Source organism: Nipponia nippon, unplaced genomic scaffold (assembly GCF_047370975.1).
Source record: "Nipponia nippon isolate SJK-2023a ecotype South Korea unplaced genomic scaffold, ASM4737097v1 scaffold_5, whole genome shotgun sequence".
Taxonomy (NCBI): domain Eukaryota; kingdom Metazoa; phylum Chordata; class Aves; order Pelecaniformes; family Threskiornithidae; genus Nipponia; species Nipponia nippon.
In genome coordinates this window covers 23,580,782-23,606,149 of record NW_028262369.1, presented here as the reverse complement: position 1 = coordinate 23,606,149, position 25,368 = coordinate 23,580,782, and the positions used below count along the sequence as shown (strand labels likewise).

Below are 25,368 nucleotides of genomic sequence, written 5' to 3'. Positions count from 1 at the left end.
CTGTACGTGGATTTCATTGCCTACTTGGTGAAATCCCAGGCAGGATTTGTTCCATTGTGTTTGCATACATTCAGGACCAGTTAGTTCTACTTCTAAACCTGTACTTGTGTTCTTACCTTGTTAGGATCTAGTTTACATTTGTCCACAGGGTTTGAGTCCTTAATCACTTCAAGCACATCTTCACCAAAACGTTCTCCGTAAAATCCCTACAATCAAGAGCAAATGCATTGAAAGCAACCATCAAATGCAGCTATCAGAGATGGGGGTTGGAGAGACAAAGGCATATTCAGGGGAGGTGAAGCTCCACATGCCTTCAACAGTAGCTGTGCCAGGGCTGAATGTGTTCTGCTGAACCTAGGAGAATTAAATCAGCTGCATTCCAGGGTCAACAGGAAAAAACAAGCCTAATGCCCTGGAAGGCAGGAGAACTCGGGAGCCTTCCAACTGCACACACACACGCCGTGTGGTTCTGAACAAGCCATTTGAGCTTGCTGTGTGTCTGTGAGCTCAACTGAAAACTGGGGTCAATATGGGATCTGCCTGGAAATCAGGTGCCGCAGAGCGCGGCTTTGCAGGGCTGGGTGAATGGGTGAACTCAGTTTCATGCGCTTAAACCTCAAACAACGTTGTTGCTTTCAGTGCAACGTGACAGCAGCTGAATTCTTGTGAGCAGCAATGTGACATCAGATCTATTCTAGCAAATAAAATAGGACCAGGTCTGCCCTCTGGCCCTATGAACAAGTAGCATGGCACAGCCCAGAGCCATGCTGCTAAATGCTCCTCCCCTCCCACTGGGGATGGCCTCATCTGTCCACAGTGCTTACTGGGAACAGTCTCTGACCCATGTTCCTTCCCAAACCGTGCTCAGACATTATCTAGGCACAGGTTAGTTGGCACAAAACCAGGCCAGACTAACCATTACATGATACAGATGATCACTGGGTGGTACCTGGAGCTGCACACAAGCCCCAGTTAGGTTAATCAGAGTTGCCTTTGCTTGTTCACAGCTGAAACAAACTTCAGACCTGTGATGTCCCACTTGAGGGGCTCTGAAATTCAGCCACCTTAAAAGGGTTCAGTCTCTAGGAGAGAGGAACATGATGTGAAGGCAACAAAATGACAGCAAAACGCAATACTTTCTGAAAGCCAGATCCTGAAAGGCATCTCAACCTTTTTTCAAGCCCAGGTCATCCCATTTACACCAGGCAGCTGAAGAGAAATGCCAACACAGTATGATGTGCCACAAACTTTCGAATGATCATAGCAGGCCTGCAGCTCTCGCTGGAAGATTAGGGAAAACCTGTGGGACTCCTCTCCCTTCATTCCTCCTGCCTCTTGCAGAGGTGGCACCAGCAAGAGGACAGAAGACATCAGGCCCAGCTCTGCCCAACACTGCATGGGGCTCTGCAAACTGTTTTGCCAAGTGACTCTTTCTCTAAGCTCAGCCTTGCATCAGGCTCCAAGAGGTACAGCGCTTGTTTTGCCCAACGATTTTAATTTCTGCCGCTTCCTGTAATTTGGCAACGCAGCTCTTAAATAACTGATGCAAAATAGTTAAACTGTAGCTCACAGACAGAATTTGAGGTCAGCCACAATCATCTCACCTCGAGTCTATGGGAAATTTCAGCTAACTTTGTTATCGCGGGTTCCTTGTAAACAAACTCTTGCTCATCCAGGTCTCCAAATTTAGTTCCATAAAAACCAACCCGGAAGTAGGTGCCAAACATCCTCTTTCCATCCTAGGTTTGGAGAAACAAAAGGTTATTTCAGTGTGGAGACATGCATACCCCCAAGCATGGCTGCAGGCAGGCTCCTGAATTTATGCAAAATACAAAAGAAATTAAAAAACAAGGAAAAAAATAGAAAGAAAGAAGGGAAAGTAAAACACACCTGGAACTCAGCATGAATGCATTTAGCAGCAAACACCACAATGAAATTATAAACTAACATGAAATTATATGGATCAGTTACGACCATTAGCCCAACCCTGCAATGACTTTTTCCACCCCAGGAGGAGTCTGGAGGTGTTAGATGTCTCTGAGGAACAGTCAAAGGCAAGTCCCTTCATTTGGGTAATTATTTCAGGCTCTCCAAATCCTATGCAGACACCCCTTAGCCTAGTCTGTAGCCTGCATGCACAGGCGTGGGGCAGTCCAGCTGCTGACAGCCTGCAGCACGCAGACGGGATATTGCACACAGACACCCCTGAAAATTACCCGCACCAGAGCCCCCATAATCCACTCTCAAGTAATTGCAGGATTGGGCCGAAGTCAATGTCCAGTTCACTCACACACACACGCAAGTGCTTTTTAAATAGCATGTCGACTGGAAGGTGTTATGTTCTCTTCTAGTAACTAATGTCTACTACAGAGGGCCAAAGTCACTCCTGGTGAAAGCAGATGCAATTCACTGTATCATGTACCTGCTTCCATTTGAGCCAGTGGTGAATTTGGCCCAGAAATGCAACAAAAGTAGAGAAACAAGAAAGATTTTTGCTGGAAAAAGTAATGAAGAAAATCTGATTAAGAGAGAGGGAAGAAAAACGCTTTAAAAATAAATCACACCTTTGGTTTTGTTAAAAAAAACTGACGCTGCATGCACAAACCAGAAATGCCTTTCAGCAAGAAACTCTAAAATGTTCACCTTTACTCTCATGAGAAAGTGTGATGTAGTATATAATGCTCAATGTTTCTGAATCTGGGCTAGTGTTTGGTTTCAAACAGCACTTAGCAGATGTCCTGGCTGCCATGTATGATTTTTTTTTTTTAGTATTTTGCTATGGCAAAATTGATCTCTTGTGGTGATGGTGAACATGATCTATGGAAGGCAAAGAGGATAAGTAAGCCAAACTAAAACAAAAAAAAACCCTCAGGCAAACTCCAGAGACTGGAAAAAGCACTGTCACGGCAAGCCACCACCTTCTCCTGGCCTGGAGGAAACTCTGGGGCATCATGCTGGAGCTGCCCAGGCATGGCTCGGCTCCTCTCGCCCAAGGCACAGCCAGGAGGATGCGGTGTTGCCTTTCTGGGGTGAGGGCTGCTGCCCGCCCCAGTGCCTTCAGGAAGGCAAAGCTCACCGATGCCCAGCTCTGAAGCGAAGTGAAGCCTGAAGTGACCAGAGCCAGCAGTAGCTTTGCTTTATACATGCAGGCCACATCTTGGCTTTACTATGGGACATCGACACATACAAATTCATCAGCTCTGCTCTGGCAAGAGCACAGATGCATGCTGCAATTTAAGAAAATAAGGAGTCACACTGAGAGTTGCTCATATGCTTAATGTGGCAGGGGTGGCTCCTTGGACCCCTGCCCTAGTCTGTCCCTCTGAGCACCACTCCTCCAGAGAGGGGCTTTTACCCAGCTCCACCTGCCAGTGTAGACTACAGGGTTTCGCCACACCACAGCCATCCCCAGAAGCACCTCCCAGGGTGCGACCCCCAGCTGCAAAGTTATTACTGTTTTATTGGAAGTACCATCTGGCAACATCTGGGAGCTACTTCCCTGGACTCTCTTTCTCCAGTGCCCGTTCCTCTGGACCCATACAGGAATGAGTAGCCTACTGAACCCTTAATTTACTCATCATTACCTTTTCAAAGCCACAGTTTTGGACAACATTACCCACGCTAAAATCCCTCAACACCCAGCATTTCTAGCTTCCTGTGCTATTTCTTTTCAATTCAATCTCAATGTTATAGGCAGAAGACTCCAGGGCTCCTTTCTCAAAGCACTTCCCAAGGTAGTACCACATCTGCCGAGGGGGAACTGCCATACGAAACATCTCCCCAAACCTTACACAGGGCCTGGGCATGCTCCACGTGGAAGTTGGTGGTATCCTGCCCCAACCATGGGCACAGGGCGGGCCCCACCAATAGAGGACACACCGCTGCTCTTCTAACTCATGTTTTTTCCTACCTACTTGGCAACTGACTTTCAGGCTATGAAGTGTTTGCAGAACCTGGGTCTCACAAGGTTCTCACATCTGCCACATGGACATCTGCCCAGACAGCTATTTGTTACAGGCAGTGTACATTTATGTTGCTGTAAAAGTAACAACGAGTGAGGAAGAAAATGTTGTCTGTTGATCAGCATCAATTAATAGGGAGTTCTGGTAGCATTTACTAAATGCATAAAATAAGAGTAATGGGGCATTGGGAAGTCCCAGGAGTGGTAGCAGCAGGGAAGCCCAGGGTGAAGGCCGCTGCCAACTTATGTACTTGTTTCATCGTCTTGAAGACCAGCTGCACTGGCTTTTCCTGATAAATCCAGTTGCTGAAACTCAGTTATCATAAGGATCCCAGGGAGAAAAGCAGGCAGTGAGGAGCACTGGTTAGCCCCTAATACGATAGAAGCATCTCTCCCACAAAGCCCTGGATCCATCAGCCATGAAGTGTATGTGACTCGTGTTGGGGGATCTGTACCTGGAAGCAAGGGGCTGGAAACACACTTCTCCAGAGAGCAAACACCTACAGGCTATGCCTTACCTCACATACACATTCAGTAGCTACCAGCCCCCTGAGATTAGGAGAGCTCAATTTCTTGCCTGGTGTTAAGCATACGGGATGGCTCTGCACTAGGATCTTTTAATTGAAATTTAGCCAATACCAAACTCTATCTAATCACAGTATTGAAAACAAAACAAATAACTTAAAAATACTCCATGGTCTTGTTTCTGAAAAGAGCTAAAAATGCAGATATGAGGGAGAAATTATTAAAAGCATTTTATCTCCTATTATTTTATGAAAAATAATAGGTCCTTGGGAGGAGAAGAGAATGAAGGTGAACACTGAATAGCCATTACAGAACTGGCAGAGCAGATAACAGCCATCATGATTTATGAAGGTTCATGATTTGTTATTATGCATGGTAAATACCTTTCAAAATTGCTGGGAATAAAGTTTTAGAGTTCTCTTGCACGCACACAAAAAGCTTTGCCAACAATATTTGAAAAATCAAACACAAGTCTGACGCTTTCTTCACCAAGACCAACACAGCAGCAGCTGCCTGAAGGCAGAGTCAGCCCGAAGTATGTAAGAATAAAAGTAACTCCTTCATACACACTGTGCAGAATGCAAAATCCAACCACCCTTACCAAACTGAGCATTGTTATTTTCTTGCTCAATTTTAACCCAAGGTCCTTTGCAGTGTTGCCAACTATTACAAGTCTTCCAATATTGATTTTTTGAAAGTACCATCTCCTGGAGTCCTGTTATTTGATGGCAACCTCACCCTGCATACTTTAAAAAGCATTTTTGAATTCTCATGGCATAGCATGAAAAGATTTTTCCAAACAACTCAATGAATAAACACACAAGCAGAAAAACCCACCACTTGGTATGTTTAAGCAGGCCTCGGAAATGCATTGATGTCAGACTCAGGATACTTCAGTGCTTGTAGTTGGCAATACTACTTTCCTTGTGACATGAGGGGGGGTCCTGCTGTTGGCATAGCTCTTTGGTAAAATGAAATTGGGGTTTCCACAGTGTAAAACAAAAAACAAAAAGGGGAAAAAAAAGAGAAGGGGGAGGGGGGAATCCACAAGTAAGAACTTACCACAACAGACAATAGTAAGAGTGGGGAGGAGGGTCAGCAACCAGGGCGATAGAGGAGAAAACAGAAAGTATTTAATTAGGGAAATTCCAAAAACCAAACAAGCAGCAAATTGGCAGCAAATAAACTTTAAAATAAAAAAGGGTGAGCATCAATTAAAGTATTTAAAATAAGGAAAAAGGGCAAAACATGCAACAAATCTGAAAGCTACAAAGCACAAAGATCAGAAAAAGTGTGGCAACGAAGGAGCACGATGACAGACGAGAACAGAAACCATGGGTGTCTTTTACCATGCAGTAAAACATGACTGAGTGATGTTAGAATCATAACCAATGACAGGATTTTCTTCAGGGGTCGATTTAGGGGCAGTCTAATCAAAATAGATGCTCACAGGCCTTCACATTTGTTGGTTATTGGACACAGATCATTTACACTCCTACGACACGTACTCTGGATTGCTGTGCTGCCTCATCTGCCGGGACTTTTTACAGGAACGAGCAAACGATTTACAGGGCCAGCCCTTAAGTGTCAAGGGTTACTTTTAAGCTACTGAATTTAATTTCTTGCTAGGCCGGAATTAAAACTAGCGTTCAGACATCATCAGCTCAAATTATTTGCACCACACAATGCAAAAGAACTTCATTCTTGGCCTCAGTTCAGGAAATGTGGGCTTAAATGCTCTCCTGTGGTGGAAACATGGAGTGAGATGGCCCGTACTGAGTTGCCTGATTCACAGAAAAGCAGAGATTAACTGGACAGCTGAAGACTAAGCAAATACTGTAACATCATATTCACAAAACATTTAAAATGTCTTCTGAGACTCCTCAATGCTCACGTACCCACTGTGTTGACTGGACTAGGGCCCGAGTTATCAAACTCACTGTGCTGTGTGTGACTGTGGATGAAGCCGACTGCTTTATCCGAATGTGTGGTTCTCATGGTGTATGTTGTAGAAATGCAAGCCAACAGCCTCTCCAAAAATGAAAGCAGCAAAACTGACTCCAGTTAACACATCCGAGCTATTTTACTGCCAGATAAACAGCTACATACAAATTGATTGTTCTTAAATGAACAGAATGAAGCAGCCTGTTCTCTGAGATATGATCAGCACATGCAGTAAACCAGTTTTGTGTTTCAGTACCTCTGAGCATTATTGCTTAAATCGACCCCTGTGGGTGGGGTGAAAATATGGTATGAAGGGATGATATTCTGTGTCAATGCTGATGAAAAGAAATATAAACAAATTATAAAAATGAACTAGTGATGATACAGTGGCTCATTCACCAAAGAACCTCATTAGTGGAACACATCAGCATCCATGCACTACCTACGGCTTCTTATGAAGAATTTCCTACTACAACCACAATCGGTTTATTGGTATTTCTTTGGTTAATGAATTGTTTTAACAGCAGACAGCAACAGAAATACCCACAACTAGCACATGTGGGCAAGCGTTGGCGTGAGTCATCTGAAAAATCTATTAGTGTTCTTTACTAACTAAAATGGAGTTACCTACCTCCCAGCCAGTACTCTGTGTAATAAAAAGTAAAAAGCGCATGTCACAGAAACCAAAAAAAAGTTTCAAAGGCCAAAACATGACCATCAATGTAAGGTATCATAAACCTGAAATGGTTTAAATGATTATAAGTCATCATGCATCTGAAACAGCCTTCTTTGGCCTAGAATGACATTCAATGATTGTCCTTCTATCGGTACACTTAACCTCAGGAATCTGACAATGCCAGAACACAGAGAAAACCACCAGACTCTCAGCTGGATCCTATGAAATCCATGCACTAATCAACATCTACTGAGCAGCTGATGGCAGCATAAGGGTAACTACACCAACAGACAAATGATGTACCCAGCAGCCCATGACCAGAAAGCTGGTTGGGGTGGGGGGCTCAGAATAGCACTGGCATGTACTGGACGAGGGCCTGCCGAGTGCTTGCCTGCCCTGACAGAAAGGCATGCACCCAACAGGCCTCTCCTAGAAGATAACATGTGCTTCTTGAGAGTTGCCAAGTGCTCTCGTCTCCTGCTTAGCTGAGGTCGGTTGAGCTTTGTGATGGCTGATAACTTCCGATGTCTCTCCTCAAATGCTCAGCATGTAAGCTGATGGGTTTTGCACCATCTAAGTTTAGAAAGGTTCCTTCAATTATTTATCCACCATATGAATAGACAAATAAAACCCCAACATTTCTGAACGTTACCTACCAGGCTAATGGCAAGATACAGTATTTTTCCCAGAAATACAGCATGCAAAACACAGGTTAAAATAACATCTGAAAGGATACACTGACAGATGTTTGGAATTTTTAACTCTTGGATATTTCTAAAGTTACAATGAAACTTGGTACGTGATGTCTCACTTGGTACGTGATGTCTCTCATGTTTCTCACGTTAAATGTCCAGAGAGAAAAAATTCTACTAGCAATCCTTGCATTTACTGTGGATCACTGTTTGACAATTCTCGTGTAATCTGATTAAAATGTTTTATCCTTAACAGGTAGTTTTTATTTGCACTGAGCATTTGAAGTTTCTTCACCATTCCCACTGCAGCTGAAAATTCAAATCATTACCTGGTGAACAATCTTGCTGAATGCTTCTTGGAGTTTACCATGAATAGCAGATAGCTTCTTGGCATCTCTATTAGCTTCATGAATAGGAATAAGGACTTTGTAAACCTCATTAACTGCTTCATACATGCCAGCCTACAAAAATAAGGTCCATCAGGTTGCTCTGTCAATTCAACAGCAAGAATGATACATACTACCAGCATTTAAATTATAAAACTGCAAAATGAAAAGGTGGCACTGGGATGTAATCAGCACCTTTTCTTAAAATATACCCATACATGAATGGAATAAAATCCCCAGTCACTTTTGGAATCAAGAGCCTACTGCATTACACATTGCTACTACTAAATGAGATTATTAACAGAATCAAAACTGGGATATTTTGGACGAATATATGCACAAGAACACAACAAGCTAAATAGGATCCTAACCAAATCTATGGGAATGAAATATGGAAGCTTAAGGGCACAGTACAGGTCGTTCTATTTAGTGCATCTTCAACTTAAGTGACTTCTACATCCAACTTTTGGCACTCCATGAGACAGGCTTTGTGAAGTTTCCTTAGGATGTCTCTAATGGAGGGGATCCAGCCCATCGCAGGCAGAGACACTGCATCGTGTGGCTTAGCCAGCCCACAGCAGGGGTTCTACATCTTTGCTCTAGAGTTGCTGCTGCTTGTACTTAAACCCACTGAATGATGTTTCATATTGTGTTGTGGGAAATAATTCACTTGCTTTCCTTGGTTTCTGAAGGACACACTACTATCAACTCATTAACACGGCTCACATAGAGCTCTCGGCCCACTCTTTTTTTTTTCCTCTTTAAGGAGGAAAAACACTACGGCCTTTCTTTACTGTTGCGAACTCCCAAATGTGCAGTGTTGAAGTGAAAGACACCAGAAACACACAAAGGCCTCTTGGTCCCAGGTCCCGTTCTTTGCACAGTTTACTCCAGAGGGCAAACCGAGCTGTCTTGAACAAGTAAAACTCCCAAGGCTCCATGGAAATTAAGTGGTTACAATAGAGTTATACATAGAGAAAACATTTTCATTCATATTGCCCAGCAGTATAAGATTGCTGAAGAAGATAGGTAAAGAAATTAAAATCTTCTACCATGGAGAAAGATGCTGCAGCCTGTTCCAGCAATCCCACCAGACCAGGTTCTGTGAAATACTTTCCAGAACAGATACCTTCTTCATCTGGTGATACAACATCATCAGAAACTGCTGACTCTTCCAAAACATTAGAAGATATATTCTAAGGAGATATAATGTAGATAAAATATTTTTACTGAATTTAAACAACATTCAAAACTCTCAATACTTTGAAAGCCAGCTGATTTTCAATCAAATCCTAAAATTTTTAGAGGCAACTTTCACATGCATTTTGTTTAATTTCCTTCTGAATCAGCATGGTATTTCAGCACATGCTTAAACTAAATGGACTGGACCACCTACACATTCAAAGCTAAGTATGTGCTTCTTTGCTCTACTCAGTATTGCCCTGCTTAACATTACTAGTCACAGGAACTACTTTCATCAACTGCACCCTCTACAAAATGATTAGATCAAAGAAGGTAAAAACCCATGACTTAAACGGAGAAATAAAAAGAACTGGATTCACTCAGTACTATGGATGTAAAGACTTAGGTGAATCAAGACAGTCTTCAAGCATAATAAAGATTTCCAGAAGTTGCTGTAATGCATTCTCCCCAAAACAAAGTAAGTGCAGTGTGAATTTGTAGGCACAGTAATACCTGGCACATGGAGATACTCAGATGACAAAGCCCAAAAATACATTATGGAGGATAATTCCTACCTGAAATGTAACACACCCTACAGGGAGGTATTTTCGGTCTTCCAGCATGCTTAGATATTCAGCCACCAAGGCTGCAGAGTGGACCAGGCACTGGGCTGATTCGGCGTGATTGCTCCTCTCGGAATGCTTTCCAGCCATGTTCTGCAGCCACGTCAGGCGCAGGTCAGGGGAATTCTGATAGCCCTTTGCAATCCTAATTGAAAAGAAAACCTCTGTGATTAGTATTTAGTTACTTCTGCTTCAATAACAACCACCCTCAGTGCTAGGCTATCTAGAAATACATGAGATAAGAAGCTACATAGATGTAAAGTTACCCTAAATTACTTTATAGACTTCTGAGCCAGTTAGTGGCCGGCAAACAACTGCAGCTACCCCCTGATCGCAGAATGCTTTTATGAGTGACTGCTGAAGCTCCTGACCAAAGCTTATATTTCACTTGGAGACTGGTAGTAAGCCAAAGATGTGGGACAATCAGAGCAGACCTGCCTGGTTGCTTATGAGAAAATCTCTGCCGCCTTCTAAGAATCCTTCAGGACCATTTGTGCAGAAAACACCATGCAATTTGGTACTTGGGATCTTAAGATAGGTCTGGAATATCTTTTGCATATGGAGACCATCATATGTACCAGCACCAAAAAGCCTTTTGTGCAAGCAGGTCCTGGAAGATCCTTAAGTTTTCCCTGATGCAGGCAGGGAGAGTTGTCTTTACTCGGGTGGAAGATGAGATTGTCAGAGACTGCTGGGGAATGGAAAGTACTTTTATCCAAGATAAGCTACATAAATGCCAAACAAAACCTATCAACACCATATTCAAACACAACAGACAGGTACATATTGGTCCATGAGCACTAAGACCTGGAACTGCTCCAAATACAAGCTCTATAAGGGCTCAAATATGCAACATCTGAGTCCAAAACCAAAGAGCAAGTAGCTGTATTGGTTTCAGGTGAAATGTGAATCATGGCAAGCAGTGTAAAAAAGGTTTAAGTTTAAAGTAAAGTAATTGCTAATAAAAAACAAGTAATCAAAGTTCACAGAAATACAATACCACACACTCTAAATACAGGAAGTGCAGTAGGTACAAAGCTTTGTTCAAACACCATGTGGAGCACTGACATCTACTGTCCCTACAGTGCAATGGTTATAAACTCTACCTGTACATCAGGTCAATCAGCATTTCTGGATCTTCCTGGTGTTCCTTCATTTTAACTGTGTCAGAGAGGATCATATGGAGGTTGAACACTAGATCCTGGACCTGTGAAAAACATACTGCTGTAATGAACTGGCAACGGCATTTGAGCTATGTACTGCTATGTTTGGACCACAGTTGCTCTGAAGCTTTGTGTGTTTGCACCTCAGTGCCAGAATTAACCAAGAACCTGAGTTTTATGTACTTTGGTGTTAAAAAAAAATATGTACCTCCTTCAGGGAATACATGCAAATTCCAGCTATAGATGGAGGTTTAAGAACAGCCTGATAATGAACTACACATTACTTCTCTTGTGGTATTTCTTTTACCTGATCAGGAAATGTTGTCTCCCTAAGTTCCAGATCTTCTTCAGCATACGTCAAAATAGTCTTCAGGGAACGTCGCAAAAATTCCTCATTGAAGTTCTGGGATGTCCCCACCAGGGATGAGAGAGACATGGTCACCTGCATTTTCACTCTGGCAAAGTTCTGCAACAGAGAAATTGTTATTGTATTTCAACAACCTGGAGATACTACAACAGTCTGCTGCAACATCAGTGCTCTGGTCATTGCACCCTCCTCCTGACAGACACGTGATACAAAAAAGAGAACCCAAGTTTTGTGAAAAGGACTGTCACAGAGCAGTGGTTTCAATAAACTTCTGACGCTGCTGACTTCATAATCTGATGACAGCATTATTTAGTTCCAGGTGAAGGTTATCACACAAAAGTTTTAGTTTTCTCTCTTTCTCCCTGCTCTCCTCTCAAGCACCCTGAAGGGGATGATGCTCACCTCCCCCTCGTGAATACAGCCTTCATTCTAGACACTTGCTTTTGGTTCGGTCTACCCTAAAGACTGAAGTCACTGTTAACTCGCTGCTATCAATCCACTAACAGTCCCTGGGCTGTTCTGCTACTCACTGTGGGGGACTGTAACCACAGCAGCGTAAACAAGTTGTCTGGGGAAGCACTTTGTGATACATAGCTACACGGGTGCCTGAAAAATATCAACTGGAAGAGTTAAGGCTGGGAATTTTCTTGACAAGTGGACATGGATGCGTCAAACTGCGTGGCTGTTTCTGTTCTTGCCTAGAGGTGTGTGAAGGCAAGGCAGAGGGGAGGTCCTCCAAACAGCCCTCGAGTGCAAACTGTCCAATCCAAACTGACAGGTTTGGAAAGTCTGGCAGTGGATGTCCCAGGCAGGGCTCTGCATCTCTCTATAAACAGACACGAGAGGCAGCTTGCCTGCAAAGAGATTCTGGGCATGCAGCTTGGGCTCTGACACTGGAGACTGGACAGTCCTGCTATGCATTGACCAGCAGTGTGAGGTACTGCAAGATCAGGAGCTGGAAAAGTCATGTCACTGCTGCATACCTCTCTTCCCTTTGCACATCATGATTGTTTTGATGGTAAGCCCTCTGACAGCCTTTCTTTCACAGGAATACACAGAGCTCCATTCAGCAGTCCCCACCAGTTTACATTTAATAACCTAAAGAAGTGCAGCAGATACTCACGTTCCCAATCTCAAAGTTTTGCCTCATCAGAAGGTAAAGAGAGGCACTCGCATGCGACCGTATTGTGCTGATACTGCTGCTACAGTGTCTCAGGAGCCTCAGGCACAGATCTGCACACTGCTCGGTCTCTTCTTCAAACAGCAGCTCAGGGAACTGGAAAAACAGCACATGAGAAAATTAGTGCTTGGACAGACAGGAACAAGCACTCGGACAAAAAGGCCAGGGCAATCCTCAGCAATGAGCATATACTGGCATCAGAGGAAGTCCAATCCCCTCTGTTCTGAAGGGAACAATGCTAATTTTAATCACTTTGCTTTTACAGTACGGCAAAAGCAGACTCACTGGCAGCACTGAAAGGCAACTCATTTTACTTGCCCCCGCAACTTGTTCCTATATCTACACCCTTAGACTGATTTACATCAGTTCCAAAAACTCAGGCTTAAAACTTCGAGCTATTCCCCGTACACCTACAGAAACTGGGAAATTGTTTAAATTATGGGCCCAGTAAAACAAACCCACTTTAAGTGAGATTCATATAGAATCATAGAATCGTTAAGGTTGGAAAAGACCCTTAAGATCATCGAGTCCAACCGTTGCTTTGTGTTCCCTACTGTCTAGGTGCCTCTGCCTGCTTACTGCCAGCCAGCAGGAACCCACACCACGCTCAGGCTGGTGAACTGTACCTTTGCGTGCAGCCGTCAAACCCAAAATGCATAAATACAGGTACCGATTATAAAAAACAGTCAGCATTTATTAACCCCTAGACCACACTTCCTGAAAATCAATATTGCACAAAATAATAAATGCTTGGTGAAGTGACCCTAATGCAAAGGAAGAAAACAGCCCCATCCTCCATCAGTGCTGCTCAGAACATATTATAGCATCTGCAGAGAATTCACCTTTGAAACCAAAGCCCTCTGTGTGGCGAAGCAGTGTTGGAGATAAAGTGCACTTTGGTTGCAGGCCATGCTGTGCAGAAGCACTTTCAGCACCCCGCCGAGGATACTCTCTTTGGACTCCGTCACAGAAACAGTCTGCAGTCAAAAGTAAACCAAGAGTTGCATGAGCAAAAATGAACCTCGTCTGTGCGCGTGGTGGGAGAACAACTCTGCTGAAAAGCCCTTTGGCATGGGGAAATTACCCACTTAGCTGGGTCTGTGTAACAGTCACATTTATGAATCAACTCCCAGGTAATGAAAACCTGACCCATGTGCTAAAGCCAGTGGATGGTGCTTTCCACCCGATGAGGCTCTGACCTTTTGGGACCTTGTTCTACTAGAGGGAAAGTCTGCAGTTGGCCTCTAGGTGGATTATTCAGGTGCAAGGTGCAACCCTTGGGATTCCTGGGTCTCCCTGCAGCTCAGAGGCAGATCTGGTAAGCCTGCTACTGCCTGCTTCTAGCCTGTGCCCAGGTTTCATTTGTACAGAAAGCAGGGGACAAAACTGCCATGTGTCCATGCTCACCTGCAGGCAGTGAGGAAATAGCTGGGTTGTGCACACAGACCAAGGAGCCTGGAAGTTTTCCTGCACCATGCAAATTAAGTATGGATACAGGAACCCAATGACTTGAGGCAGATTTGGGAAGGCACTAGAGGAATTGGTTAGAATAGGGCAGAATTTGGAAATTTTACAGTTCATTATTGAGTTTTATGAACAACTGCTTCTTATCCTACAATAGTGAACAACTTTCAGAAAAACTGAAGGAAGGTATTGACATTTTAAACCAGATTGTTATGGGCTGAGGACTAGGAGAAGCATTACCACCCTTCTCACTGCAGCAGGGGAGTTGAACAGTTCCGACAGCATTCAGGCAGTTAAGAGCAGCAGGAAGATTTTGTTTAACAAACTGCTGCCTGGCCAGGTGATCATAATGCTATTACATCTCTATTTTCTTATCATCCTTACCTGTACAACTATCTCTAGTGTATCCAAAATAATCAGATTTGCTTCCGTTGCAAGATTTCCATCGATAAGTGCCTCATGTTCTATCTCTGCCCTTGATCTAGTCGGAGAAAAGAAAGCAATAAAATTACTTTGTGTTTAAGAAGTAGACCTATGTATTTTCCCGTCAAAAATATTTTCACATTAGCAGAAAAACCCTGGTCACAATGCATATATTTATTACTGGACAACACTACAAGGATATTTCAATGCATCCATTAAGAGGGACAGGAAGAAAGACTTAGTTTTTTTACATATACAAACTTACACAGGATTTACGTTCATCATGCTCAGGAGAGATCATACTACTTTTTGACACTTCGCCACGCTCCCAGGAACACAACAACAGTTTAGAATCAAAGTCCAGCTCAAAACTGGTTTAGTAGCATTGTTACACATGCAACAGCACAACCAGGAACAGAACATATGGTTTTATGTTGTAGGCTATGGACACAAGGTGGTGCTACATGAGCTGGTATATCTGCACTGTTGATCCTGGCAGCTAGACTGGTTGTAGTGCAGAGTGCATACTGTGAGGGTGTGATCTTTGTCCATTTAAGCTACATTATATTACAGTTCTTGAAGAATATCTTCCTCTCCAAGAAGAACTACACAATTTTGCTGTTATATGCCAGGCACTCACTTTCCTGGAAAGGCTTACAAAGTTCATACATGCATTGACACCGGTGGCCCCAGGAATTCAGCAGCAACCACCTAATTTCAGTGGCATGAGCTGCATTTGGCAAAGATCCAGTAGTATATTTAAAGAGCCCAACTATGGCCTGCCCTACCACAGGTGCCATCTCCAACAGACTCATGCCAGGCCAAATCACAGTAGGAGTGTGACCCATGGGAACTGACAAAATCCAAGCAAAATACACACCAAAGGGGATGGCAGGTGACTCGGCTCTGGGACCTGTATTGCAGCAACCCTCCCCTGCCACACTCTGCTTCCTCTGGGAGCTGGGTCATACACTCATTATCTACTCTTCAGGCTCCAGAATATGAAGGCTTGGGGCCTGGCCCTATATAAAATAATACCATCTGCATAAAATAATACCACCTGCAATTAGGTGTGCACAATTCTCAGTGTGAAAAGTCTTGCTTATTAGGTTTCAAAGGGCCAGACTACCTACACATGCAGGACACACTTGTAGTGCCATAGGAGTGGAGTGCGGTGGACCCAGGTCACAGTGAGCAAGTATGGGTTAAAAAGCATGTTTGTAGAGTTATCTAAGAAGATTATTTTGTGAGGTGAGATACCACCAGTTGACCATCAAGGTATTCCACAGCTGTTTAACATGTACATGAGGTCCTCCTGAGAAGAGGACAGGGCTCAGACCCAGTGCCGGCAGTGAACTGATGAGTTCTTCAGGCCAAATTTTAATCTGGTGTAACTTTGTCCACAGCTCTGGAGTTGTGCCAAGGTGAAATTTATACCTACATCACTTCATTAGCAGGTTGAAACACAATGGTTATTTGGCTTTTCCAATGCCTCAACAGGACTAGAGTCTTGGACAAAAAGCCACTACTTGACATAACAAGAGATGACATTCTTGTGTTGGACAAAGCAATTAGAAACTGTGAAGATGTACTTTCAACTCCAGGAAGCGTCAATGTCTTCAAGGGTAAAATTTGGCCTGCCCTCTATCCAGGCTCTGAGGACTCCATTCCCCTGTTTCTTCAGAGCTTCACTTGGGCCGAGATTGTTTTCCTAGGATTAGGAACAATTCTTTTGCTGGGAGGATGGAGACTGCAGGTTGCAATTTGAGGAAACAGAAAACGTGCACAGCAAAGCTCAAACACAACTCCTGAGCCTTCCAGATTAAACCACACCAAGAGAGGGAATTTTAAAGGAAATGGGTGTAATAAGCAAAAAGATCTCATTCCAATCAGTTGCGCACACACACTGAAAACTTCTGCCAAGCCTCACAAACAATGCTGTGATGATTGAGTCTGCAGATGTACAAAATGGCAATTTATTAGAACTGCACACCAATGCTACAGTACCTGGCTGGTTTGTGGCTTCTAAAAGCACAGCACATGTGGAAAAACAATCAAAGTGATGGATTAGGACAGGAAAGGAAAGTGAGCTTTGACAACTCCAGAATGCTCTTATGGAATAAAGGAAATATGACATGAGATATATATGCTATCTGTGAATGCTGTCAATGGATCTTCTCTCTAAATTACAGCTTACTACAGGGTTTTAAGAAGGTAATGGATTGTATCAGTCTCTTTAAATCTCATTTTAAAATCTAAAAAAGCAAGGGACAGTGGAAAAACAAAGAGTTAGATAGGGCAGTGTTAGACTAAAAGCTATTTGTACACTGCCAGCCCTGTTCCAACTGAGGGCCCAAACCTGCTCACAGAGAGCCAAGTGGATGGCTGCCATTGACCTATGGGGAAAGAGACCCTGCGTTCTCACAGGCACTGTCACATTGTTAATGTAGAAAGATAAGGCAGAGTTACTTGTCAAGCTTTTCTGTGTTTTGACGCCAGTGAGTCATATCCTTTCTCCATCTCAAATTCTCTTGACTTCCAAATGCGCTCCCAGAAGGACTTCTCTCTGCAGGATAATATTAAAACAATAGCAGTCACCTAATGCTATTTTTTTTGCATGGGTAGCAACTCTAGATTTGTTCACAAGTGAGAGGTGACACCAAACTATGACTTCTTAGAGCCTGGCGCTGTGGCACTCACCCAAGATGTTTACATGGCCCCTAATTCTGTCACTGAAGAGTGGCATGAGAGGCAACTTCACCTGCAGCGGTTTTGTATGCAAGAGAGCAGTGAGCAACACAGACCACTTTGTGCACTGCCACACACCAGCTCACTACAGAGCTAACAGAGAGAGGCAGCTGAGATACTCAAATCAGGGAGGCAGCTACCAGGGCTGCTAAGAGAAGCATCTTCCTTGGACTACATAAGGAGCCTGGGTGTGGCAATCCTCAGCAGTCTGATATTGCCATCCTCAACTGGCACACAGTAATGTTCTCAGGATGGTGCTGAGACCCCCTTCCCCACCTCACAGTCTTTCATGTCTTTATTCTCACTGCTGGCAGGGCAGGGGAATTTCAAGTAATAACAGCAATCAGGTCAGATTAAGAAAAAAAAAATAGAAAGGTCCCCATCTCTCTGAAATAATTAATTAATTATGCCTCTGAAATATTTATTCAACTTAGCCCACAATAACTGGCTCACATGTACCAGGATGCCTGTGGCAGAGTAGAAGACAAAACAACAGTTCTGATTCTTGTCCTAACTCCTGGGCCATCCTTCCTCCCAAACAACATAAACAGCAAAAATCGTCAGAAGGTGCTTGTTACCCAAACTACTGGCTATTTCAAGCCTCATTAAGTTAGCAGAAATATCCAGGCATTTTCAGAGCTATCAATGCAAGATCAGGCAGTTTGTTTTCCACTCTGATCCTTGCACAGGACATACTAGAAGGTGGCTCTGAAAGATGCTACACTAGAAGAAGTTTAGGCAAGAACATCCCATAAATGACGTATGATCGCATGTACACAACAGCAATCAAGTAACAGATAGACTGCCTGTAGATGGAACTTAGGAAAAGTGTAGAGATTTTGCAGACCCAGTGAAGAATGCTGAAAACTGCAAACAGCTTTTTCTAGGAGCCTCTTTGTCTGGAGATCTTGATGGGTAGTACCCCATACCACAGATGGGTGCAAGTAATTGCTGGGCATGGGAGTAGCAGGTTTTGGAAAAAGGGGACAGCACAGAAGAGATCTTTACTTACCTAGCTGTCCTCTGCTTCTTCGGACCATTTCCTGCCTTGCCCCTATGCTTCCCAAAATAGCTTCTTCAAGTTTGGCTCTCATATCTTTTGACTTCTTGAATGTCAGACTGTTCATTCGTTCAAATACTTTCTTGCCCTGCAAGTTTCAAATGAGATCATGAGGGAAGGTTCTTGCAATCTGGGATATTTTCTAAGCATTAATGACTCAAAATAGCTTTCCTGTCTAAAGATATATGGCAAGAAAGGAATACAAGTTTAGTTGCTAGCTAGATAATCTACCCAGACTCCAGCACTCTACAGAAAACTCTCTTCTTGTTGATAGTAAGCAAAATGGCCAAAAGCCCTTTCCCTGAAGCAGTTCCCAGATGAGTGGCAAGCAGCACGAACTGTGTAACAAGTGAAACAAGACAGAGACACTTGCATGGCTGAAAAGTAAACATGGAAAAAGGCTAGAGGTTGCACAGAGAAGTGCTTCGCCTTGGGATTTTGAATACAGGAAATACTTAGGAGAGAGCAGGAAATGCCTTTCTGGAGTCGTGTAAAGGGCAGGAGTGTAAAGTTCCTTGGCAAGCCCTAGAAGGAACTTCAGGAGGTTTAAACAATATAGCAGTACCTTGTATTCAAAGCAGGATACGCAAAGATAAAGCAAATCCAGCAGGCGATTGAGCTGCAACACTGACAGGTCTGTGAACCATTTCTGCAAGACACTTTCATCTGCGTTCTTGAGCACCCACAAGAGACAGATCAGAAGGCTGCGGCTGGACTCTGTTGAGAAGGTGGAGTGCTGCCTGCCACTCTAAAATAGACAGGTCAAGACGTTTGCCACAGTGTATTTCACAACCAAACACTTCAGTCACCACTAAAAGGATCTGCACCAGCTACCACCCCAGCCTAAATAATTACTAAATAGGAACAGAAGGTGAATAGACATTTTTTATTAACAACCAGGAGATACACATTTCTCTTTCTCAACCCAGCAGCTCAGTGGAGCCCACAGATAGTCAAACCACAAGAGCGAAGCAGCAGTTTGAACCAAAATAATCACATTATATGAATGAGTTTCTGTTCAGGCAGCAAATACCCACTTCCCTGAAGATGCCTTTAATAACCTTCAGCAGCTTAAAAGTTAAGCAGAGGGGGTCCATTCATTATCTCATGTATGTATCAGTGTCTCACTTTGAGTGCAGCAAAATGGGGTCCTGATGCAGGAGTAAAGGGAGGAAGAGGGAGAAATGGAAGAGAGGAAGAGGGAGAAATGGAAGGGCCTGCCTGCCCTCAGGAGGATTGCCTGCCTATGCAGAGAACAGGGGAAATGGCCCGTTTATGTCTTCAGCTACGTGGGATTTAGATGTGGTAAGAATTTTTACTTAGGGCTTAGAGCTCATAATGACCATTGCACTTCACAGAGCTTTTACCAGATTGTTTCAGAAAAAGAGAATCTTTATCAGAAAAGAGAATTCTTCGATTTCCTGACATTTGTTGGTTTTTATCCCTGCTTGGCATTTTATTATACCCTCTCTGAGACAGGCACAACAACATGCAAACATGATTTGTTCTCCCTTGTCTTTCACCCTCTGCCTCCCTGTGTAACACCCAGCTGCAAACTGATATGAGTCCCTGCCACTCACTGATCAGCCCCACAGGACCTGCATGCATAAACATTTGCTTGTTGACACAGACTGAGGGTCAAGGAATAGGGAGAGATGGCTTTGTACCGATGAGGTGAGTAGACAACTGCTGGGCCGGGTAAGCTGAGGGACCGATGTTCCTGCAATGGCCATGGCAACTGTCTGGCTTATCATGCTTCCACCCTCGCTTTCATAATCATCAACAGCAACGCAGCTTGGCCTCCCTCGCTGATTGTGACTCTCTGCCGAGAAACACATGCATCTCGTTAATACCCAAATTCAAAGTTTCTTTCCCCAGCCTCCTTCCACAGGGCTCGTTTCACTGAACTGTCTGGGAACACAAATTGAAAATCATCATGCTCGTGGGGTCCTGAAAGTAAACAGGACTATTATTTGAGGTCATGCAAAGCAAAGCAAACAACAATTTTCAAATGCAACCTACACAACCTCAGTATCTAGAACCCTTCTGAAAACAGACCAGGTCCCTTTGAATACTTCGCTCCAAATCCTTACTTGCAGCTTTATTGTGTCATTAAACTCAAAGGATGTTGAAGAAGATTCCAAACTATTCCAGATTGGACTCCTTGCCCTAATCTGAAATAAGCCACCTCTGCTGCTCTTCAGGACACTGTGCAAAGCACACCTGAAATGAACTGACACAGCACATACTAAAAGGAAGAAGAGGAACTCTGCTTATCCTTTGGAATTGTTATGAGAATTGTACAGTACCTGCGGTGACTTTTTAAGCAAGTCAGAGACATAGAGGTAGGCTGGCTATGCATATACAGTCGCCAGCCACATGTAAACCAAAATGCATCACTAGTTTTTCACTTCATGCCAACAAGTAGGCAAATGCAGCTTTTTAGTGTTAACAGTCATTGAGGATATATTTTGCAAGTGCAGCTTAGGAAATGGATGTGAAAACACGTCAAAGTTATAATTCAGAAATAGAAACAATCTCATCCAACCATAAAGGGTTTTGTTGTTCGATTTTAGAACAAAACCACTCAAATCTTGTCAGCAGATGAACATATACTCAAAGCACAGAATATAAAATACCTGTAAAGTCATAAAGCTGAGGCACGGTTTCCATGATCACGCCAATCAGAGGTAGATACAGCATTGCCACCCGGGCCTTTACCTGCGGGTCAGCGTACCGCGGATCCGAGTCGTGACTGGACAGTAAATTGTGTACCATATTGATGACCTTCTTATGCAATCCAAATAAACTGTTAAAAGAGAGTTGGGTCATGCAGATTAGTTAATATCTTCAAAGCAAACTATATTTTGTAACTAAGTGGCTTAAAAAAAAAATCCTGGTTTTTATTTTTAACTTCACATAAACTGCCATTACACATATTTTTTTGGTCTCCCATGGATTTTACAAATGGCTGGCTTTTCATTATGCATATAAAACGTACAAAAATATTTCGCGGAGGCGCACACCCAATATAATGTGAATGCTCTCATATTTTCCAAACAAAACCAAAGCCCCAGCTACTGCTATGCTGAAGTATCAAGTCTACTAAAGACAGTTAGGAGAATTTGGGGAATATGGAAAACAGGGAGAGAAACTTGAGAGGACAGTGGGTTTAGTGAAACTATTTGTTGTGTTCTTTTTTGTTTCCATTTAACACCATTTACAGAGAGAAAAGCCCTCCTAAGACAGAGCGTTGCTTTTATCAAATCATCGGGAAGTTTCTGCTTCAGTTCCCTGACCCCCCATGCAATTATTCAACCAAAACAGTAGACTACAGATCCATAATTCTGAATACAATGTGTCAAAGAAATGGAGGGGTAGAAGGAAAAAGAGCAAAAAACAGCCTTCCTCTTTATTAAGATGCAAACGATGGCAGGGCCCAAGCACCATCCCCTTTTGCAGGGCACCCTGCGTGAGCCTACTCAGTGCTCGTGCCTTGAAAACACAAACTCCCCTGAATCTCTCAAGAACTCGCTCTGCTCCTTTCAATTCCCTCAGCCACCACACAGAGGCAAAACTCTCTCAGAGCAAATAGCAGGTATCTCTGTAACTATTTGCTTCTGTAGGCAAACCAGGCCAAGAAGACAACTTTACTCCATGCACGAAGCAGCCAAGGAAGCTCATACATTATGCATTTGCAAAACATAAGCTTCAATGTTCAGACCTGAGGTATTAAAACAAGTGCTGAATTTCAGGCAGTATCCACTTTACCTGAAAAGCAGAGTTGAATTCTGGTTAAAAAAGACAAGAGGCTTTGACTGGATTGCTGGGGGTTTTAAATGATTTAAAAGACACCAGTACAGGTTAGGAGGACACTAGCTAGTTGTAGCTACACTTCTTTCCCGTGTTTTTTAATCAAGCCGTAATGAGATCCTACAATTGCTTGGTTGTGTAATTAGTGAGATCCTTAACAACTAGGAAGGAAATGCTTAAGTGACTGGTTCCTTCAGATTAAGGTTAAAGAAAAGTCTTTGTATTATTTTGAAGGAGTGGCACCTAAGTTGTGTTTCTAACAGTTCAAGAGAAACTAACCTGCAGGCCATAGAACTGCATATAAGAAAAACACATCCAAACAAAGCAGCATAATTCAAACCCAGGGCTACATGGATTTCTTTTTCACTTTTCTAGAACAGAGCAGGTACCACGCTGGATTGATCCATAGCAAAGAGGAGGAAATATGACCCACTAATCTTTCTGGCTGACAATGCAATGAATTGATCTTGCCGCCCTCCAACAGTCCCCTCTGTTATCTCAGCCCTGGTCTGAATTTGTGTCAACACGGCACACTTTTGGAAAACCGACTTTTGTCACTGAATACTGGGTGCCAAATTCCAAATTTCTCACTTCTGGCCTGTAACATCAGTCAATATAGGCAACATGGGCATTATGAAATGAGCAACAATAATTATTCCGAGTTAATAACCAAAGCACCACAGCATTGTTTGCAGACACAATCTGTTCAGGGTCTAGCTGCTTGGACCACTCTCTGTTCTCCGCTTCTGTAACCATCACATTCAGCTGGCTTGTTTCATCTGCATGTTGTCTCGTCTTTTAGACTGCAAGTGCTCTGGAGGAAGACTGCAATTGTACCATGTTACTGTACAGCACCTAGCAAAGAGGGACCTATCTAACACACCACCTTCAGGCACCGGGGTAACTGCAGTCCAACTCAATCCAAAGAGCTCTTATAACATGGGTGAGCTAAAATTCAACATATTTTGCTAATGGAGCAAAAAGAGCAAGGACAGAACACATTTAAGGCTCTGTATCACCTATCAAGACCTAAGGCAAAGCTCTAACACAATAAGCAAGTAGATGGACATCCCTCTCCACTCCTGCTGCAGGATAATGCAACTGGGAACAATTCTGATCTTTTCCAATGGTGGCCAAAACATTTTAATGGCAGGCATGTCTGAACCCTCTAATAACCTGCTGGTGATACTATATGACTGTAACTAAGACTATACTAAAGTCTTCATAGGCAAGCGAAGAGCAGATCTGAGCAGACTGGTTTACTGTTCAGATACGGTGGATCTACCAGGGCAAATGCAGAAGGCTGAAGCCTGAGAAAAGCTAGTAAGCTGCAAACTACAAGTCATTCAGGAAAACAATAAAAAACAAATGCATTACTGGTATACATCTCCACCAAAATTCAGGAGCTTTGATCAAAATGCATCTCCAGAGCTGAACTGGTATCAGGGGGCTTCTTCTGTCTAGATAAGGTTTGAGAGAGGAGCTCTCTCCCCAGTGGACACCAGCAACATCATGCTGATAGCTCCTTTGTGCAGCTGGGCAGAGATTACCATCCTGGTCCAAGCTTAAGTGCTGAGAATAGCAACATGGGAGAGCTCAAGGGGCAGGTAGGTGAGAGCACAAAGCTTGTGAAGAACAAGGGCAAATATGGTCAGAGACAGGACCTGATTTCTAACCAGAGCGCAGGATGTTCCTATGCTACAAAAGGATTTCTGCACACAGTGTATATGGGTAAAGATTTGCTGCTTTTCTCATTTCAGGCCAAACAAATGGGACTGCAGTGTATTATGTACATATACAAGAAAATATTCTAGTTTATGGCATCACTTGCTTCTCCGACAAGAAACAGAATGAATGTTTAACTCCTGAGACCTCTTGGTAACAGGTCAGAATTAACCATGAATCACCAGCATTTGCCGACTCGGCTGATATTTCTGAGTCCACCTTGAGAAAAATGCCTGCAAGAGAACTTAGGACTGTGGAAGCAATCAATAATTTCCATTGAAACCCATTTTAAAAAGGCAATGCAAAATACAGCCCTAAATAACACAAGTAACAGACTGGATGTCAGGACTACAGGCTACACTCCTACTTCAGAAAATTAATTGCTGCACAAGCCAGGCAAGTCACCGACAAACTCTGCATGCTTGACTCTATTTGTCTATTTGTGTAACCCGCAGGGGCCTCATCAATGCAGAATTTATGTTTAAAAAGAGCTGGGAGGACCACAGGCGAAATACATTGTAACGTTTAAAACCACCAGCAACAGAAACTCCCTAGGTGTTCAAAATTATTTTCTTGTTACAATTGAGAAAAGCTATTTCTTAGAGCTCCAGCAGGAACCTCCTTCCCTTCTTAGCTGGAAAAATGTGGCTGAAATCATGTTTACAGAGTCAGGGCCAAGGAATTAAGAAATATAAGGGATAGGGAGAAAGAAGAGGATTCTTAAAGAACTGGTTTCTTATCTTCTCAGCTCACAAATTTAAATCAATTCTGGCCATGCCAGAACTTGCTTTGCATCCACCATTTGCTTGGAAATACAGAAAACTCTTGAGAAAAAAATTGAAAAGATTTACCCTTCTGCATCAGGATCTAAAATGACAGCCAGTTCTGTTAACACAAGCCCGGCCAAGTAATGCTGTTGGCGGAAAGGCACAGATAATTCAAACATATTTGCAATCTTCTGGTCTTGGACATTTGTGGAGAACCCAGAACTCTGTGGAAAAATCAAATTTCAGAAGTTGCATAATGAGGCCCCTTGGAACACAGAGTCAAAGCTTATGAAATACATTAGAAGCAGTTTTCAGAATTAAAGACAATCTCACATAAACTGTTTGGATCTAGGCACATCTACTTACATTACATGCAAGCTCACTAACTCCTCTATTAATTCTGTTTGTCGTTATTGCCTTCCCACCTACAGGGCAGGCCTTAGGGAAGTTAAACCAAATAACCTTTAAAAGTGGATTTAACTCAGATATGGATGCTCTTATTCAGGCTTAAGAAAGCTTTAATTTGATTTAGTTTATGTAATTTTGCAACTAATTAATCCACTTGAATGACACACTTGCTAATTCAAATTAATTTTTCTAAGCAGGCTAGGACTAAGCTACAGTGCATTAGAAAGACCCTTGTTTCGTAAGAAAAGGGTAACATTGGAC

The 25,368-nt window shown here is 43.0% G+C and overlaps 1 protein-coding gene across 12 annotated transcripts in view; it reads right to left on the bottom strand.

The window, feature by feature from the left end:
- The window catches only part of DOCK7 (dedicator of cytokinesis 7), a 118,457-nt gene that overhangs the window by 6,351 nt on the left and 86,738 nt on the right, over positions 1-25,368 (bottom strand). For 4 of the 12 annotated variants that reach the window (XM_087733705.1, XM_087733710.1, XM_087733703.1 and 1 more), the window contains 17 exons: positions 24,784-24,923; positions 21,034-21,203; positions 20,062-20,216; positions 18,960-19,142; positions 18,347-18,482; positions 17,056-17,152; positions 14,548-14,644; positions 13,542-13,676; positions 12,643-12,795; positions 11,460-11,618; positions 11,096-11,196; positions 9,942-10,134; positions 9,237-9,380; positions 8,128-8,259; positions 7,062-7,076; positions 1,605-1,730; positions 117-206 (listed from right to left, as the gene is read on the bottom strand). In XM_087733705.1, coding sequence (XP_087589831.1) covers positions 117-206; positions 1,605-1,730; positions 7,062-7,076; positions 8,128-8,259; positions 9,237-9,380; positions 9,942-10,134; positions 11,096-11,196; positions 11,460-11,618; positions 12,643-12,795; positions 13,542-13,676; positions 14,548-14,644; positions 17,056-17,152; positions 18,347-18,482; positions 18,960-19,142; positions 20,062-20,216; positions 21,034-21,203; positions 24,784-24,923 — 2,226 coding nt within the window. Of the gene's footprint in view, positions 1-116; positions 207-1,604; positions 1,740-7,061; positions 7,077-8,127; positions 8,260-9,236; positions 9,381-9,941; positions 10,135-11,095; positions 11,197-11,459; positions 11,619-12,642; positions 12,796-13,541; positions 13,677-14,547; positions 14,645-16,593; positions 16,612-17,055; positions 17,153-18,346; positions 18,483-18,959; positions 19,143-20,061; positions 20,217-21,033; positions 21,204-24,783; positions 24,924-25,368 lie in introns of all 12 variants that reach the window. The other 8 variants (XM_087733706.1, XM_087733711.1, XM_087733704.1 and 5 more) reach the window with 3 other exon arrangements.